An 18,700-nucleotide genomic window follows, 5' to 3' on the forward strand; every position below is an offset into this window, starting at 1 on the left:
TGTACTGTATTTTATTTTTCTAAACTGTTTTAATTATTCTTATTTCTTTTTATTATTTTAATTTGTTCTATGTAAAGCACTTTGAATTGCCATTGTGTATGAAATGTGCTATATAAATAAACTTGCCTTGCCTAAGTCTAGGACTATTTAAAACCATGACAGATAAATCAGATTTCTGTTAATCTGAAGACAAGGCTTTATCTCTCTCCAGAAAACCGCCCCATAATGTCTTTTCATCAGTAAATCTGGATAAAGGACTCATTGAGCTCATCCTGAAACTGTAGATTGAGCTCTTTCTGCCAGTAGGAGGCAGTGTCACATTGAGCTTGTGGATTGAGAGAGTAGAGATGGATTGAACTAAACTCTGTAAATGAAGTTGTGTTGGACAGAATAGAACAATGATTGTATATTAAACTTGAGAGATTGATTAAACTTGATCTATTAAGCCTCAAAATAGTATCTATGAATTCCTGGATTTCATAGCGCTGATAAACATACAAGTGCTGAAAGTGGCTCAAGGATAATTGTAAGGCAATTGCACCATTTTTTTCCATTGTTGGATGGTTTTCATTGGGATTTTAAACACTATCAAGAAAGAGCCATGGTTTTCCTTTCACAAAATGTTATTCATTTTCAATTTCATGTGTTTTCCCAGAGCATGTGTGCCACCATGTCAGGTAAGATATTTGCTGCAAAGAAATTAATCCTCTGGATGGAATTTTTTTTTTTTTTTTTTGACAGCTTAATGTGCTGATCAGTGTCGGATATAGCCTAGTTTGATTTATTTGGCCTATTATTACAAACAGAAATCTCAGCTACAGCTTCTTTTATTACTGGTTATTCTAGAAACATGGCAGTCACATCAGGGCAAGAAAGGACCGTTATTGACCTCAGTTCATGTTTAGAGAGCTGAACTGATTCTGACACAGAAATGCAATAATACACGATATGGAAACGTTAGGAAATCAAGTTATGGTGCCGTGAACATGACACATCAACTACAAAAATAAATTACTTACATAGTGGTCATCAATTTAACAATGTAACTTTAACCATAGAGAAAACAAACATTCACGTTTGTAGCTGCACCACAGAAATTCAAGCTTGTTTTTGATATAGAAAAAGACGGAGAAAGTTTGCTGTAGACACGATATATCTACTGACTAGCGTTTCTTCCTGAAACCTGTAGGAGTCGCTGTGACGCTCTTCAGTCCGCCGGTAAAACCACTGAAGAAGAGGAAGCCTGGCGCGGTCAGACTGAGGTGTGTTGTTTTTAACTGTGTGTGTGATTGTTGATTTTCTGTCTGTAGTGTTTAAATGAGATTTAAATTGATTACTTATTCGCATTTATCATAAAAAAAAAACGAATTAGCCATGATTTTTTTAACTGTGATATTTGTAATAAAACGAAAGTTAACACGTTGTTTAATTTTCTAATTTTGATTCTCAATCAATTTATAATGCTGGACACTTAAATGACGCTTAGAAACGAGTACAAGTATCACATTATCATGTTAAATTTCTTAAATCCAGCAGCTAAATTTAAGTTTTAGATATTGGTAATGTGTTGTAATGATATATTTACAATAGTGAATTTAAAAATGCCTAAACATAGGCTATGTTTATTTTATATCTGTAATTAATATCTACCTGTGTATTAATATTATCAGATATTGCAATCATGTTCTTATGCTGTGTAGTTCTGTTCTCCTTCATTATCATTAGTCATTTTGAGTTTAAGTCAGTGCAAGTTCATTATAATTCAATTCACATTGTATAGCGCTTTTCACAATCACAATACACATCGTTTCAAAGCAGCTTTACAGAAAATGCATAAAATGTGGATAAATGCATCTTGTAGTAATAATGATGTTTGTCTTCAGATGTTGACCACGAGAGCGCAGATGGATGTGATCTGCTGTAAATCAGTAGGAACTGATCTGTCCATGCTGGATATTGAGGATTTCATCTCTGAAATCTGTCAGCTGAAGAAAGAGGTGGCGTCACTGGAGGCGAAGCTGAGAGAAAGAGGAGACAAACCCAACAGAGAGGTTTGAGCAGCTCATCATTTCATCCTTCAGCTAGGGCTGGGCGATATATCGCATGACATTGTTATGCGCATCTGGTCAGTAAAGCCGGTTCCTTGATTAGTAGTAAATCTCCATCACCTGCTTTCAGATGGAGCGGCATTTACTACACAGCAAAAACTCCAGAGTTAAATTAACACTCCTGGGAGTGTATATGAGTCCACACTAAAGAGTGTTAAGTGTTAAAATATGAGTGTTAAATTAACACTCAAGAGTGTTAAAGTTAATGAGATAATTAAGTTTTTAATTTAGTGATGATTGAGCATTATTGAAGACACCTGATGTTAACAAGCAGAATCACTAAAGGAGAAAATCACAAATTGTAAGACACAGTTATGGTGATCGGTGTTTGCTTTTATTTGGGCTCTTGACCCTTATATTATTAACTTTAGATTTTGTTTGTCTGCTGTTATTGATTTATAACAGTCAAATGAACAAAGTGATCTGATAGTGATTGTTACGTTTTGACCAAGCGGCAACATTCTGATCTGAAAAATGAAGCCTACCCGGAAGTGCGAAAAACTGCAATACATCGAAAATCCGCTAGGGGCAGGTCCCAAAAGGGAGCAAATGTCCATAGACCCCATGTTAAAATGTCCGTTTTCACAGCATAAATTCATGTTTTTACAGGTTGGTCCCATGGACTTTTATTGTATTTTTCGATAGCTTCCGAGTGCCTGACAACTGTGAGGGCTGTGAATTTTTTTCTAACTCGTTAGTTTAGATCGTATTTAGATATAAAATGTATGAAAATAAGGGCGTGGTTAACTTTGATTGACAGCTTGATTGACAGCTGACAAGGCAGCGCCATGGAGAATGACAACATAATGCTGGGTACACACCAAAAGATAATCGGGCTGATTTTGGGCCGATTTCCCCCCTTCCGACAATCCTAGCTATGTCCCGATTATCTTGATGGTTTAACAGATTATCTTATCAGATTTTCCCTTGGTGTGAGGTGTGTTAAGAGTGTCCGAACCTGCTCGGAAGAACGTCGGAGCCGCTCCGATCGCGAATCGTAAATATTAAACATGTTTAATATTTACGATCAGAAATCCTGATGTGTGGGGGGAACCCCGAGGACAAACGCGCGCACGCTCTGGAGATTATCACGTGAAACAAAACAATATCCAATCAGAAAGCGAGATGATGGAAGACACGGTCATTCTCACACACACACACACACACACACACACACACACACACACACACACACTTGCAGGAAGCTTAATGTTAAGATTTAGGATTCATAAGTATAAATTTCGAGGAAACAAGCCTTTGTTTTTCATTTTAAGAGCAGAAATTTTACAATACCTAAACACAATATTGGGTTTGAAAAATAAGAAGGCTGCAAAGTGCGTTTCAATCTGTAAACATTTTCAAATTTTTGTTTAACTTTTAAGTTTGTCACTGTTTATGTATATGTCTTTTTATGTTTGTTTATCGGCTTTACTCTTTGTACCCCCCTGACTGAATTGTAATTCTTAAAATCAATAAAAAAAAGATAAAAAAAAAAAATAAAAAAAAGAAGAAGAAGCTGAGTTCAGTGATCAGTGAGGATCTATAGAGGGATTAAATAACTTTTTCTAAAGAGACAATAAATCCAATAAAGAATAAATAAAGACAATAAAGAATGAATATATTTCTGTATAAAAGGTTATATATAATGGTAATGTAGGTAGCCTACAATGTTTTTTTCACGTGAATTTTCTGTGAAAATCATTCCAAACACTATCGCAATTTCTTCCTGCATGTTGTCCGTCATGCTTATTCTGAAGTCTCACGATATTTTGCGAGATTCCCTGTGTTCATAGTTGAGACTCTGGTTAAAAATCTGTTTGTGTGTGGTGTGCTGTCTTTATCACATCATGGCACACCACACACTATAGGAGCAAAACGCTTAAATCTAGGATTTTTTGTCCTCATGTTTGTGGTCTGTCACATTTTGAAAATCTTATAAGATGTAAAAAATCTTTTGGTGTGTACCCAGCATCAGAAGCGCCATTTTTTAATACAGTTGACATATAATACTACTGTTTCTGTATCATGAAATGTAGTTTTAAGAGTTTTTCAGGCGCAAATGTAAATGTTTAAAGCTCAAATCTGCAGTTTATTTAAAGATTTATGAAAATTTTATCCAGTTGATCCAGCGATGACCGGGCGCTCGGCGTTCACGTACCCCTCCTGGAACAGCCTTTCCTCGGCTAGACGTTCTAAGGTTTGCCGCCAATGCCACGGACTCTGGCGTCTCTGTAGTGGTTAAACATGAGATATAATTCGTCTTGTGTATATCTGACAGGCGATTTTTGGTCTCGTGAATCTATAATTTTTTCCCTGGCCAATCGTTTTGGCTGTGGGGAAGTTTCATAACTTTATAAGCTATTTAACTTTACCGATGTATGGTTAGACTAGAGCGCTGACTTTGTATGTTTGACTGAAGTGTTTGCTTTATTTGTATAGCTTCTTATACCTTTTACTTATACTTTTATAATAGCTAATATTGATAAAACTGAAATTATCAAAAAGAGACTGGGTTGAGTTTTGTCATTTTAAATTTTAATACAACGAAGATGATCTGTAATGTTGTTTACAAAATCTGTTGTTTAGTACAAATGCACATATTGGGTCTCATTCATGAAACACGAGCAGAACGAATTTTTGTGTAAATCGTGTGTAAAGTGGTTCTGGCGTAAATTTTCGGATTCATTAAAATGTTTGTATTTCCCAAATGTTAGTTGGTACGAAAGAAATCTACACCTGGTCCCACGCGTAAATAGTGCGTTTAACATCCGAACGTTTTGCTCATTAATAAGGCTGCCTTTTAATTCACCGTAATCGGGTACATATTTACACAGTATTTTGAAAAAAGATTATATATAGGCCTATTAATTACATACGGTTTTTCTTTTTACTTTTATTACGAGAGCCAGTAATAGCATCTGCAAATGGAACACAAGTCCGCAAGTCTTTTATTTTATTTTATTTTTTTATATTCAAGCTGTTTATTATTATTTTTTTTTTTTATTTTTTTTTTACAAGTCCGCAAGTTACAAGTGTTGCAGTCAAGCTTCATGTCGAACCATTTTCTTTTCGCTTCTGGGACTGTTCGATTAGATGAAACTCCATTAACTGCATCTGTAATATTCTGCCAAGCATTTTTACCTAAAGCATTTAGGTATTACCTAAAAAATCCTTTTTTTTAGGACCTGATACGCCACTATGTAGCCTACGCTTGAAAATAAAATGTGGCGTTTTGAACGAACTTCTGATAATAAAACTTCAATTTCCACATCTGAGAAATTTCTCTTCTTCATTCGCTTTTGAGAAGACATGTTAAAATCCTTCGTTTGGTGTCATAATATGATGCCCATATATAGTTGTCAGTCGGTTTTAATGGGAGGGATTTATGGTAATTAAGAATGAGCGTGCACGCGCGTCCCATTTACGACTGATTGGAATTCATTAACCCACACACACATTTCACTATCAAATCTGACGTTTACGAAGTATTTGTGAATCAGGAGAAGAATTTTCGGGAATGTCTCTTTACGCGCAAATCACTCACATATGTACACGTATATTTACGAATGTTTCATGAATGAGACCCATTGTCTGGACCATAAAATGTTTAATATTTTTATATTATATTTAAAATGAAAAGAGGCAGGTTTGTGTTTTATATTTTGTTTTTTTATAAATAGGCAAACGTTATGTGCAGTGAATATAGTCAATACGCGCTGCCTGAACCACATTTGTGTGGGTATAATGTTTAAGATTTCTTTAAATGAAAACGAAAAGAGTTAGTATGGTGTTTTATAACATATTTTGTTGCCTAAAATATACACATAGATAACCGGAGTAGCACAGCGAGCTGAGTGACGCGCGCTGCGTCAGAAGGTGGGCGGGGTTAGGATTTCCCAAGATTTTCCAAGATGGCGCCGCCCATACCCCCCATAAACGGCTTCAAACCCGTTCTTCAGAAAGTCTATGGGTGACGTCACAGACGCTTTGTCCTTATTTTTTACAGTCTATGGTTTTGACATAATCATGCTGTGATCTGAAAAATAAAATGTATTAATAGTTTTGTGATTCTACAGCATGTGATTTTCAGTATTTTTCTTTTTATCCAAAATATTTAATAAACATTGTTCTGATCAAAAGACTTTCAAATGAATTTATTTAGAAACACAGATATCAATAATGAGCCTGTGAATCTAAACAATGGTGACAATAATAAAGCATCCACCAATCACAGCTCATTGATGGCTCCCATCATGCATTGCGGTATGAATAAATTATGAATTGTCTATGTAATTTACTTTTCCTAATTAAATATTCTGCTCGTCACCATTGTTGAGATGCATTGACTGAATCTTGACGTCTGTGTGTGCCTAAAATATATATATATATTTAAAACAACTTTTAAGAAATACTTTACATTATATCTAAAATTCTGGATATTTATGCAGAATCACAGTTATGCTGTAAACAACAACATAAATCAAAAACATAAAGTTTAAATGATGATTGTCATAATATAACCAACACCATCAGATCACTTTTTTTCTTTGTTCATCTGGCAGTTATAGGCAAGGCAAGGCAAGTTTATTTATATAGCACATTTCATACACAATGGCAATTCAAAGTGCTTTACATAGAAGAAATTAAAATAATAAAAAATTAAAACAGTTTAAAAAATAAATAAAATACTGTACAGTACAGATAGTCGGACAAACATTGGCACAGTGCTCATTCAGTAAATGCATAGTTAAACAGATGTGTTTTGAGTCTGGATTTGAATGTGACTACTGTAGGAGCACATCTGATCTCCTCTGGAAGCTGGTTCCAGCTGCGGCTGGCATAATAGCTAAAAGCAGACTCGCCATGCTTAGAGTGAACCCTTGGTATTTCTAGCTGATATGATCCTAGTGATCTGAGTGATCTGTTGGGTTTATATTCAGTGAGCATAACTGCAATATATTGAGGTCCTAGGCCATTGAATGATTTATATACCAGTAATAATACTTTAAAAACAATCCTAAATATAACTGGGAGCCAGTGTAAAGACCTGAGGACTGGTGTGATGTGTTCATATTTTCTGGTTCTGCTCAGAATCCTGGCAGCACCGTTCTGTATGAGCTGCAACTGTCTTATGGTCTTTTTGGGAAGGCCAGTGAGGAGTCCATTACAGTAATCCACCCTGCTGGTGATGAAAGCATGAACAAGTTTCTCTAAGTCTTGTCTGGAAACAAAGCATCTAATTCTTGCAATATTTTTCAGATGATGGTATGCTGATTTAGTTATTGATTTGACATGACTACTGAAACTAAGGTCTGACTCTAGTGTCACACCAAGATTCCTGACTTGATGTTTAGTTGTTTGACCCCTAGAGTGAAGGTATGCATTCACCTTGAGAACTTCATCTTTGTTTCCAAACGCAATGACTTCAGTTTTGTCTTTGTTTAACTGAAGAAAATTTTGACACATCCAACAACTGTTGACTTCATTGATGCATTGGCACAGGGAGTCAATGGGGCTGTAATCGTTAGGCGATAGGGCTAAGTAGAGCTGTGTGTCGTCTGCATAGCTGTGGTAGGAGATTTGGTTCCTTCTCATTATTTGGCTCATTGGGAGCATATACAGATTGAACAGGAGTGGCGCAAGAATTGAGCTTTGAGGGACTCCGCATGTCATGGATGTCCACTCAGACTTATGGTCTCCTATACTCACATAATAACCTCTCCCATCTAAGTATGACCTGCACCATTTTAGGACTATCCCACTTTTGAAAAATGATGTGAGAAGTGTGTCAAGAGCGCAGGTTGATGTTTTAAGGTGCTGTACAGTTTCTTCCAAAATTTTGCCATCAATTTCTTTGAAGTCAGACATAGTAACTGCTTTCTCAGGTGGTCTGATCTGTCTGACCTCAGTGCAACTCAAGGATGTGCTGATCACCTTTCTGATATTATTGATTTTCTCAGAGAAGAAAGAAGCAAACTCACTGCACTTGTTGTCTGAGAGCATTTCACTGGGAATCTGGCTTGGAGGGGAGGGGGGGAGGGTAGGGGGGGAGGGGGAGGGGGAGGGGAGGGGGAGGGGGGGGGTTGTCAGTCGTCCTACAGTATCAAAAAGAGTGCGTGTGTTGTTTAAATTGCTGTTTATAATATTTGAGAAGAAAGTCTGTCTATCTTTGCCTAGTTCCATATTGAAAGCATGAAGGCTGTCTTTGTAGATGTTATAATGGACTACAAGTTTTGTCTTCCGCCACATGCGCTCTGCTTTTCTGCATTGTCTTTTCATATTTTGCACTGCTGTTGAGTTTCTCCAAGGTGCTTTTTGTCTGCCACTCTTCTTCCTGACTTCAACAGGAGCAATATCATCAATTACACTTTTAACTTTTGAGTTAAAAGAATCAAGGAGAAAATCAACAGAGTCAGCAGATATGCTTGGTGTTAAGGATATAGCCTTCATAAATAGTACATTAGTGTTCTCATTTAAGCATCTCTTCTTGACAGACACAGATCTAGCTTCAGTGGCAGAAGAGATCACAAAGAAAATACACAAATGATCAGACAGTGCTACATCCTTAATAACAATCGATGAAATGTTTAGACCCTTACTGATAAGTAAATCTAGAGTGTGTCCACGATTGTGTGCGGGTCCATGTACATGCTGAGTCAGATCAAAGGTTTTGATCCCTGTAGTTGTATCCCTGCTGCTAATGTTTCTGATTTTGGAGTCCCCCACTATCAGAGTCCTGGGCTCGGCTGCGCTCTGAGCTGAGTGCCGCTGTCTGCTCGACCTTGAGCGCCAGTTAGCATCAGTGTTAGCTACTGGCCCATTCAGTCTGTGTTCCATCACATTCATCTCATTTGGGGATTCCTCATTTACATTCATTAGCACTTCAAATCTGTTCTCAAGATGTATAGGCGGTGGTAGGAGACCAGTGTTTGCAATCCTTGTCAGAGCTGTATCTGGGGTAGAGGATGCTACTGCGGCAATATGTGATGCTCGTGACAATCTGATGTCTCGAGTGCCTTTGGGTCTCACTCCCTGTTTGTGCCATCGATTAGTAAGTCGATCGGCATGTTTCTCTACCTGTCGAGGAGCACTAGTTTCATGGGACTCACCGGCTATATGCTGAGGGTGTCCATGACAAATCTCTGCTGTGTGCTCCGTCTGGTTTGGTGGTCCTGTAAGTAACTTTGTTTCAAGAACTCAGATACAGCAGCCAAATAAAATCTAAAGTTAATAATATAAGGGTCGAGCAAACATTGATCGCCATAACGGTGGCTTACAATTTGAGATTTTCTCCTTCAGTGATTCTGCTTGTTAACATCAGGTGTCTTCAATAATGCTCAATCATCACTCAATTAATCACTTAATTATCTCAATAACTTCAACACTCTTGAGTGGACTCATACACTCCCAGCAGTGTTAATTTAACACAGGAGTTTTTGCTGTGTACAAAGAGCCGTAGTTAACTGACAAGCTGAGCCATATCGCATTAATTATGGCTGGCGATACGTCCGTAATATTAATGCGATATGGCTCAGCTTGTCAGTTAACTACGGTTCTTTGTAGTAAATGCCGCTCCATCTGAAAGCAGGCGATGGCGATTTACTACTAATCAAGGAACCGGCTTTACTGACGAGATGCGCATAACAATGTGATGCGATATATATTGCCCAGCCCTACCTTCAGCTCAATAAAACCAAAGTTTTGTTAGCTTCTCACTTCTTATGCACATTTCAAGTTAAGCCAGAAGCAAAATATGCAAACAAATCACCATTTTACCCACTAGAGATAACTGCTGAGTAATGAGGCTAATATCAACAGGTTGTTGTTTATTTGTGTTGATCTATGATGTGTTTGTCAGGATCTGGAGAAGGTTTCAGTGTGTGTGAGTGATGGTACAGAAGCTCAGGATTCAGTCTGGAGATCCAGAGACACACAGGACTCAGAGCTCAGCCTCACTTTACTGTGTTATACTGACGCTCAGGATCGTGGATCCGCTGATCAAACCTCTGACTGTAACGCTGGAGAACAGCAGATGAAGATGTGCTCCGTCAGACTGGAGGACTGCAGGAACCTGATAGAGAGACGAGAAGAAACCACAGCAGAGGAACAACAACAGACTGAGGAGGAGGAGGAGGATGATGTTCAGAATGAGGATGATGAAGGAAATGATGTTGAGGATGAAGAAAATGAGGATGAGGATAATCAAAATGATGACAATGATGATTTTATTCCTTCAGGTATGTATCTTCCATTTATTAACTTTTGTTATGGCAAATCATAGTCAGAATGTGTGTAAACATGTACAGATGGTGGACAACCAGAATGAGACTTTTACCGCCGCCGTTCCCGCGGCGGCAAAATTGGGATGTGTATTTGCTGCCTTTTACCGCTGAGTGGCGCTGTAATCACAGACTTTGAAAAGTGTCAGTTTATTTTCTTTATGACGTAATCTGCCGCGGCAGTAATCTGAGCTGAGGTCACAGATAAGCCTAAATTCAAGATAAATATTGTGGTTAAACGAATTCAAATTCATTCAATTTAAACAAAGTAGACACATGTTAACATTGTGTGCCCAGTTTTTCTATAATTTAGAAAGGCTATGTCAATAGGTTACTTGTCATTTACTTCGTGTTATTTTAATGTGTTTGTAGATTTATTAACTGAAACATAACAGTGAAATAAATTAAAATAATTTACCGTAAAATTAAAACATTTTCAGGACTTGCAGCTCCTAACCGATGTTAGTCGGTTTAAGCATTCTTTGTTATATTCAGAATTAAATAGGCTTACATGTTGTTATGATTATAAATTGAATTCTTTAATAAATAATCAACCACAATGCCTATTACTGCCGCAGCAAAAATAAACCAGTCGAATTTCAAAGTCGTTCGCGAAATGACTATAGCCTACCGGGTGGCGCAAGTGACAGAGCAAAACAGCAGCAACTGCGGCATTTTAAAATGTAAGTTTCCTATCTGTTTATTTTTAAAAAAAAAACATGGCGCAAGATCTTGTAAAACAAAAACTTTTTTCATAAAAAAAGATCTAGGCTACTCAGATGATAGCTCTGTGCCTATTAACAATAGCCTCTCGGAGCTTCAATCTCAGTGTAGCCGACAGTGTTTATGTTTTTCCGTTCTTGATGCTTAAATATGCATCTGTTTATTAAAGTCAATCATCTTGTTTAATTATCAATTGTACATTACAACCTTTGCAACCTTGCACCAGAAAATGAAGATGATGAAGCTCGTCTTTAATCTGCTAAATTATTTCTTTTTGTGTGTGTGAATCATTCACGAGATTGAGATGACTGACAGTGATACCCGGCCATAGCAATTTTTCATAGAAGACATTTTTAAAAACAGATCGAACAAATCAGAAAAATACTTTCAATACAGTATTGCTTTCAAGTAAAAAATAAACAATGAAAATTTAAATGTAAAAGAAAAAGAAAATTAATTAAGTTTGAAAACCCATCGCACATTTCAAGGTATGAATAAAGTGTCGGGACAGTTTATTTATTTAAACAGGGTTGCATCGATAGAGTTATTCCCTTTGTGATGCAAAATAAGAAACACAGAATCTTATTCTTGCAACATTTTAAATTTCTATTGTCAAAGACATTGCAGCTAAATTACGGATAATTGCAGGTACAAAACGAAAAAAGTTCAAAGCAACATAAATTAAGAACAGGCGTTTTTCTTTGCCTCTCTCGCGCTGGATATTTTTTTAGTAAGTTTGGTCTCCCTCACTGCGCGCGGCGGGTCTTTCTCGAAATTAAGCATTTCAGCGTAAAAAAACACCATACAGCTGATAATACTGTATATGTCGCTGTGTGTCATCCACACAAATCACGAAAGAAGAAACTGTAACAAATAGCTTTTGTTCCTTCAAAGATACAACATGCCTTGCTGAATTCATCTTACAATAAAACGAGGTGGGTCGCGAATTAAAGAGCTCTGTATCTGCTAAATTGAAATTGTGTGTGGAAAACCTTTAAATACAATCAATGAAACTATAATATATAATTTAATAAGATATAGGGCCTACTGTACATAGGCTATGGACTTTTGGAGATTTTTGAGATTAATCCTTAAAAGAATTTTGCCTGCTCATCAGGCTGGCTCCGACACTCTCCATATGAAAGACTGAACATTAACACCTCTGTCCTGCACCCCGACGATAAAGCAACTATTGCTAAAGCGTTTAAAGCAGATAAAGCTATTGCCTTCTCCAAACCCCCCACAGGCTAGCTGAGTTTGCAAAACAAAACAAAGAGTTTGCCACTCGTCGTGGTGTGCCAAAACACTTAATTATAAACTTCAATATTTCATTCAAAACAATCTCAAAACGCTTTGTGACATTTTGAAAAGCCGTGGATGCATTACTGCCACTGGAACCATGAACGCAACAGAATACTGGTTCTGATTTTATTGTTTGTCTTTTAAACGTCATATATATATATATATATATATATATAGGCCTATATATAATTTTTTTAACAGAACTGCTTTTGAAATTACGATTGGAATTATTATAGGCTACAGAAGTAAAGTCATTGTATACTATTTGTTCCTTAGTGTAAAATGGAAATGCATGGTGATTTTATTTTGTAAATAGGCTATAAGCAAAAAAACTATGTTTTAGAACTAGACAAATCTCTCTGCATCAACAATAGACTATAAAATGCATTAATAGGCTAATATAAAAATACCAGTCCAAGTTAGGTCGGGATTCGAACCCGTGTCATCTAAGTGATCGTAACGTAAGTTCAACCACTCGGCCACGATTCACACGTTGCGACATGGCCTAACGTTCCAGTGTGTGTTGGCTCACACGAGCGAGAAGCGCTCTTCATTCAAATGAACGCGCCGCAGCGTTTGTCGAACACTAATTCAACATGCCAGAATAAAACCTGGCTTTAGAACAATGCATAGCGCCACTCGTCGTGGTGTGACAAAAAATTTACAATAATTTAGTTTCATTTATTTCAGTGTTTGAGTTAAAAAAATCCTCTACAAATTAAATTAACACAAAGTCGGCTATAAGAGTCCTTTATAGGCTACGTAAAAAAGCAAAGGGCTTACAGTCTTAACATTTAGGCTCGCTTAAATTCGATACATTTATTTTCAGTAGGGCCTAATAAATTTGTAGGGATGTAATTTCAGTATGCTTTACCAACGCTATGTATTCAATTAAAGTTCAATGAGGTCTGGTCTCTATATTTCCTTCCCAGCTGGCAGTAATATGCAAGTGCACAGCAAAAATCACAACTTGTGCTTGCTGCGAACGCAAGTTATTTAAGGTGTCTCAACTGTACACAGTCTACCCTACAGTGTGAATTCGTTACAAGGTTTCATTTAATTAAATTAATGTGCAGCAATTTGTACAAATAGAGTCTATAGGCCTACTATACTGTTGTAGCCATTAAATAATCTCATTTACTATCATATTTGTTAAAATATTATAATGTTATTTTTTTCCATCTATGTTGAATATGAAAAGTGAACAGCACGAGTAAGATAGGATGCATTATATCGAGAGATGGATATGGAGTGGGTCAGACATGATTTTGACCACTTCATTAAGTTTTGTTTAGTAGAAAACCTTTCTTTAAAGTGAATTTCGTTTTCTATAAATTGTATCTTAATTTTAATCAATTTTTCATAAAATAATTGCCTGGATTTAATAAGTAAGAGAAGCAAATATAACAGACACTAATCATGGAGGCGCCCGCGCGGTCACTTGCATTGCACGTCAGCTGGAGCGCATCTCATCCTCCTAACTTAACGAAACTCAGCGTATGCCTCACACAGACATGATAAATACATCAAATACACAAAGCTTAAAATGTCTTCAAACGAAATAATTCAAAACGAAAAGAAAAAGGCTACTCTGATTATGTCTTTATGTGCATTTCTCTCTAGGTGCGTTCACTACAAATATGGCGATCGTCAACTTCATCTTTGCAGTCGACACTGTCAGAAAACACTAGTTTATTGATAAAAATCAATACACGCATCACCAGATTTACAAATGCACATCTTGCTTGTTGCACGCACACATATTATGTCGAAAAAACGAAATATTATGTTGAAATAACATTATTATTAATAATACATCTTTTAGAATATTTGATTAAATGCTGATTGTTGCGCTTGTTCAATTTAATAAAATTAAAACTTTAATTGTGATAATTAAAATAATTGAAAATTAAATATTTAGTGGCCAAGTTTTGCTAATTTATTAGGTTATTATATGCCTATTGCCTATATTAAGTAGGTCATATTAAGACAAGGCATATATTAAGTTATTTTAGCTGTTATGAGAAAAATAAATCTAACGAAATCTAAAATCTAAATCTAATAAATCTAAAAAAAAATTCTAACGCCAATTCAACATGCCAGAATAAAACCTGATTTTTGAACAATGCGTAACGCCACTCGGCCTGGTGTGCCAAAACACTACATTTTAAACTTCAATGTTTAATTCAAAACAATCTCAAAACGCGTTGTGACATTTTTTTAAAGCAGTAGCCTAGCCTATATACATTAAGGGCATTGAAACCAGGATCTTAACTAAAACGCGTTCCGCGTAATCTCTCAAAAATTATGCCACACTACTCCATGTATTTTTTTTTAAGGACTGCGTTTGAAATCACTATAAATTACTATGCAATTGTATCGAGAGCTCTTCATTTATCTAATTCCTCAATAGAATAGTAAAAATATTCAGCGTCATTGCTCCTAATATCGTCTCTATTTTTTTACTTTTGATTCTATTTTTTTCAGTTCTAAAATTGATTCTATCTTTGGTTCTATTCTGTTGTAGCCTAATAGGCCTATTTATATATATGAAAAATATGCCTATTAGGCTTAGGGTTTTATATTTAACCCACTTACATTTTAAAAATACGTCAATTGCTGCTGTTTTGCACAATGTCCCTTTGCGCCACCTGGCGGTCATTTCGGGAAAGACTTTGAAATGCGGCTGGTTTATTTTCGCCGCGGTAATTTCGCCGCGGCGGTAATAGGCATTCTGGTTGTCCACCATCTGTAGTTGTGCTCCTAAATCAGCAGGTGCAGACATTAGTTACTGTGAACCAATGTGCTGAAAACACCGTATCCTGAGCTGCATCACAATTTCACATTTATCTTTAATTTTTAAGCTCTAGAAGTTACAGAAAAATATAGACGGATATTATAGAATTTCATGATGGTAAGTGCATGATTCATTAAATATATTTGTGTTCATTTAAAGTTAGACATTTTAATACCTTTTTCTTTTCAGATGTGAATGGCGGTTCATCTACTGATGAAGAAACGACCTCGACATCAAAAAATCAGCTGAAGGTCAAGAGTTTCTCCTGCGTCACCTGTGGGAAAACACTGAGCTCACAGGGACATTTAGCGAGACATGAGAGAAAACACACAGAAGAGAAAAGCTTGACATGCAGGAGATGCGACATCAGCTTTCCTACCTTAGAAGAAAAGAGACTTCATTCAAAAGAGCACAGCGTGAAGGAGGAGTTTCGCTGTGAACAGTGCGGGAAGGATTTTTTCACCCTTCCATCTAATATGAGAGCTCATATGAAGACACACACTGGCGAAAAGACTTTCCAATGCAGCGAGTGCGACAAGTATTTCAGCACCAAAGGGAATCTTGATGCTCATAAGCGAATCCACACGGGTGAAAGGCCGTACAAGTGCCCTCACTGCGAGAAGAGCTACAACCACAAAACCCATCTGAAGAGGCATGTGCGCGTTCACACCAACGAGAGGCCGTTCCAGTGCAGCGAATGTGGGAAAACCTTCACAAACTCAACCTGTCTAAAGTCACACCAGAAAATACACTCTGAGGAGAAACCGTATCAGTGTTCACACTGTGATAGAAGATTCCGTCAAAAACCTAATTTGATTTGCCATGAGAGGACTCACACCGGAGAGAAACCGTACCTGTGCTCCTACTGCGGGAAGAGCTTCCTTAGTCCGACTCATTTTGCATTTCATCTGAGAGTTCACACTGGAGAAAGGCCATATAACTGTGCCGTTTGTGGGAAGAGTTTCGCTAAACATGGTACCTTAAAAAATCACCAGCGGATTCATACAGGAGAAAGACCGTTCAAGTGTTCTCAGTGTGACAAGGCGTTTGCTCGGTTAGACGTCCTGAAGACTCATGAGCGAGTTCATACAGGAGAGAAGCCTTACCGCTGCTCCATCTGCGACGAGAGATTCGCTTATTTAGGTAGTTTTCAGACCCACCAGAAGAAACACGCTAAAGAACAAACTGCTCCTGAATCATCATAGTGTCTCTTCATCAGCAAATCTGGATAAAGACTCATTGAGCTCATCCTGAAACTGTACATTCAGCCAGTAGGAGGCAGTGTCACATTGCGCTTTCATGTGTTTTGAGAGAGTTAGAGATGGATTGAACCAAACTATGCAAATGAAGTTGTTCGACAGAATAGAACAGTGATTGCCTCAAGGTAGTATCTATGAGTTCCTGGATTTCATAACGCTGATAAACATGTTTTAAGTGTTAAAAGTGGCTCAATGATGAACGCCAGGGTGTTATTTTCACACAATGTTACTAATTTTCAATTTCATGTGTTTTCCTAGAGTGTCCTAGAGGGGGGAATGGGGGGGGAGGGTAACACAATGCTAAATCATAAAACAGATGTATGTACAATAACATTACGATGTCCAACAATCGATTTAAATAGTACATTGATTGGGTTTAATTAGTCGTTTAATGAGGCCTATTATATGTTGATCCGACTATTTTAAGCGTGTATTAAATGGTTCTGGGTTCTAATCCGCGCACTCATATAGTTTTTTTTTGTTTGTTTGTTTTTTTATCAAAACCGATTATGTTTACCGGTGGTTGAATATCAGGCAGGGACACGTTTGTGTTTGTTTTGTAATTTCACCGGAACGAATAGAGAGTGTCTCCACAACGGATTGAAGCACGCATCCGAGTGAAGACTGTGCACGAGCCTCAAACAAACACAGTATCCGCACCACTGATCGCAGTGGCAACGAGCACTTTGATCACTTGATTTCAAAAACAACACATTTCAGCGCTAGATCGCCTCTTATTTAACCCTCTGAGGTCGGCAAACGCGCCGGCGCGTTCTGCTGGATTTTCTTCACATTGTAGCAAAATAAACGTAAATTTCTCCGTCATTTATGGTCATATAGAAAAAAGAAATATAAAAAAAAATCTGTGATATTTCTACTTTTGTATGTGTCCACTTACAATCAAATCAAAACATTGTGCTTTTGTAAAATAAAGAAAATAAACAGGGTGTGCTTTCTGCCTCTCCGTCGCGGTGAACTTTTTTTTCGTGAGCACGTATATAAATTGAAACAAAACTAGGGCCCTATAAAATCCGTTTTATTTTTTCCCAAATTCCGTTTTATTTTTTCCCAAATTCCGTTTTTTCCGTTTTAAATTTTGCAAATTCCGTTTTTTCCGTTTTAATTTATGGGAATTCAGTTTTTTTTTTTTTTACCCTTTACAGTTATTTTAGTCGTAAAAAGTGTGTTTTTAATGTTAATGACTAAAATGTACACAAATAAAATAGGAATGTCCCTAAATTTATTGAGGTAACAAACAAAATTCTCATTTTAAGAGGTGTTAAATGTGGTTTGGTTTGTTTACATTAGTGAATGTATTAGGCTAACTAACATGAACCACGAGCAATACATTTGTTACTGTATTTATTCATCTTTGTTAATCTTAGTTAGATAGGGGGCGGGACTTACCAGCTCTATTGACTGCATTCGTTTTTACCAGGTTTGTCTTAATAAATGCAGGCATGAATTTAGTTTTTTGCATTGGTCTAATTTAATCATCTTCATTTATTAATACAGATTTGTATGCATGAATTGTGCATTTCCAGTTCTCAAAGCAGTTAATAACAAAAAAAAACAAAAAAAAACTTTATACAAAATACATCATGCTCTTCTTCGATAACCGAACAAACAAGTCATTGTCTGTGGCTGTGTTTGTGCTCACGGGAAATATGCTGCGCATAACAATAGAAAACAAGGAGAAACGCGCAATCACATGCTCAAACAATCAACAACGTCGCTCTAGAGCTGGTAAGTCCCGCCCTTTCCGTAAAACCCCGCTGGACCTCTAGGTTGAAAAACCGTCAATGCAAGTGAATGGGAGAAAATAATTATTTTCTGGTCCCGTTTGAATTGTGCCATGAATGTGAACATATGTTTTCTGTGAATTTTTTATATAATCTTTCATGTGAAGAATGCTACAATTTAGCGGGTAGAAGTTTGATACGGTTAGACTTTGTGTGAGAGCACTTTGTGGACTACAACTCTTCGCTGCTTTCGACAATCGTGCCGGAGGTTCAGTTAAATTTAGTTTTTTAGCATTTGCCGACCCGGCGCCATTTCTGTGGGCAGAACAATAGTAGAAGAAGCTGAAGCGAGTTAATTTCGTGATAAAAAGTGAAAATGGAGATCTCCTGCTGGGTCAATGGATGTTTAAATCGTGTCGGAGGTTCAGTTAAATTTGGATTTTACAGTATACCCGTCATTAGACTTCATGAATGTGAGAAGACTAAGCTT

General features: G+C 36.9%; 2 protein-coding genes across 3 annotated transcripts in view; both read left to right on the plus strand.

Moving 5' to 3' along the window:
* The window catches only part of LOC311286354 (uncharacterized protein), a 115,605-nt gene extending 97,802 nt beyond the window's left edge, over positions 1-17,803 (plus strand). Inside the window, exons 1-4 of one of the 2 annotated variants that reach the window (XM_084402535.1) lie at positions 1,266-1,279; positions 1,884-2,051; positions 9,967-10,345; positions 15,399-17,803. In XM_084402535.1, coding sequence (XP_084258661.1) covers positions 1,884-2,051; positions 9,967-10,345; positions 15,399-16,414 — 1,563 coding nt within the window. In that variant the 5' untranslated portion in view covers positions 1,266-1,279 and the 3' untranslated portion in view covers positions 16,415-17,803. Of the gene's footprint in view, positions 1-1,265; positions 1,280-1,883; positions 2,052-9,966; positions 10,346-15,398 lie in introns of those variants that run through there. The other variant, XM_084402534.1, reaches the window with a different exon arrangement.
* The window catches only part of LOC311286376 (uncharacterized protein), a 274,251-nt gene that overhangs the window by 161,073 nt on the left and 94,478 nt on the right, over positions 1-18,700 (plus strand). The gene's annotated exons all lie outside the window — the stretch shown is intronic.

Source organism: Rutilus rutilus (assembly GCF_951802725.1).
Source record: "Rutilus rutilus genome assembly, chromosome: 2".
Taxonomy (NCBI): Eukaryota; Metazoa; Chordata; class Actinopteri; order Cypriniformes; family Leuciscidae; genus Rutilus; species Rutilus rutilus.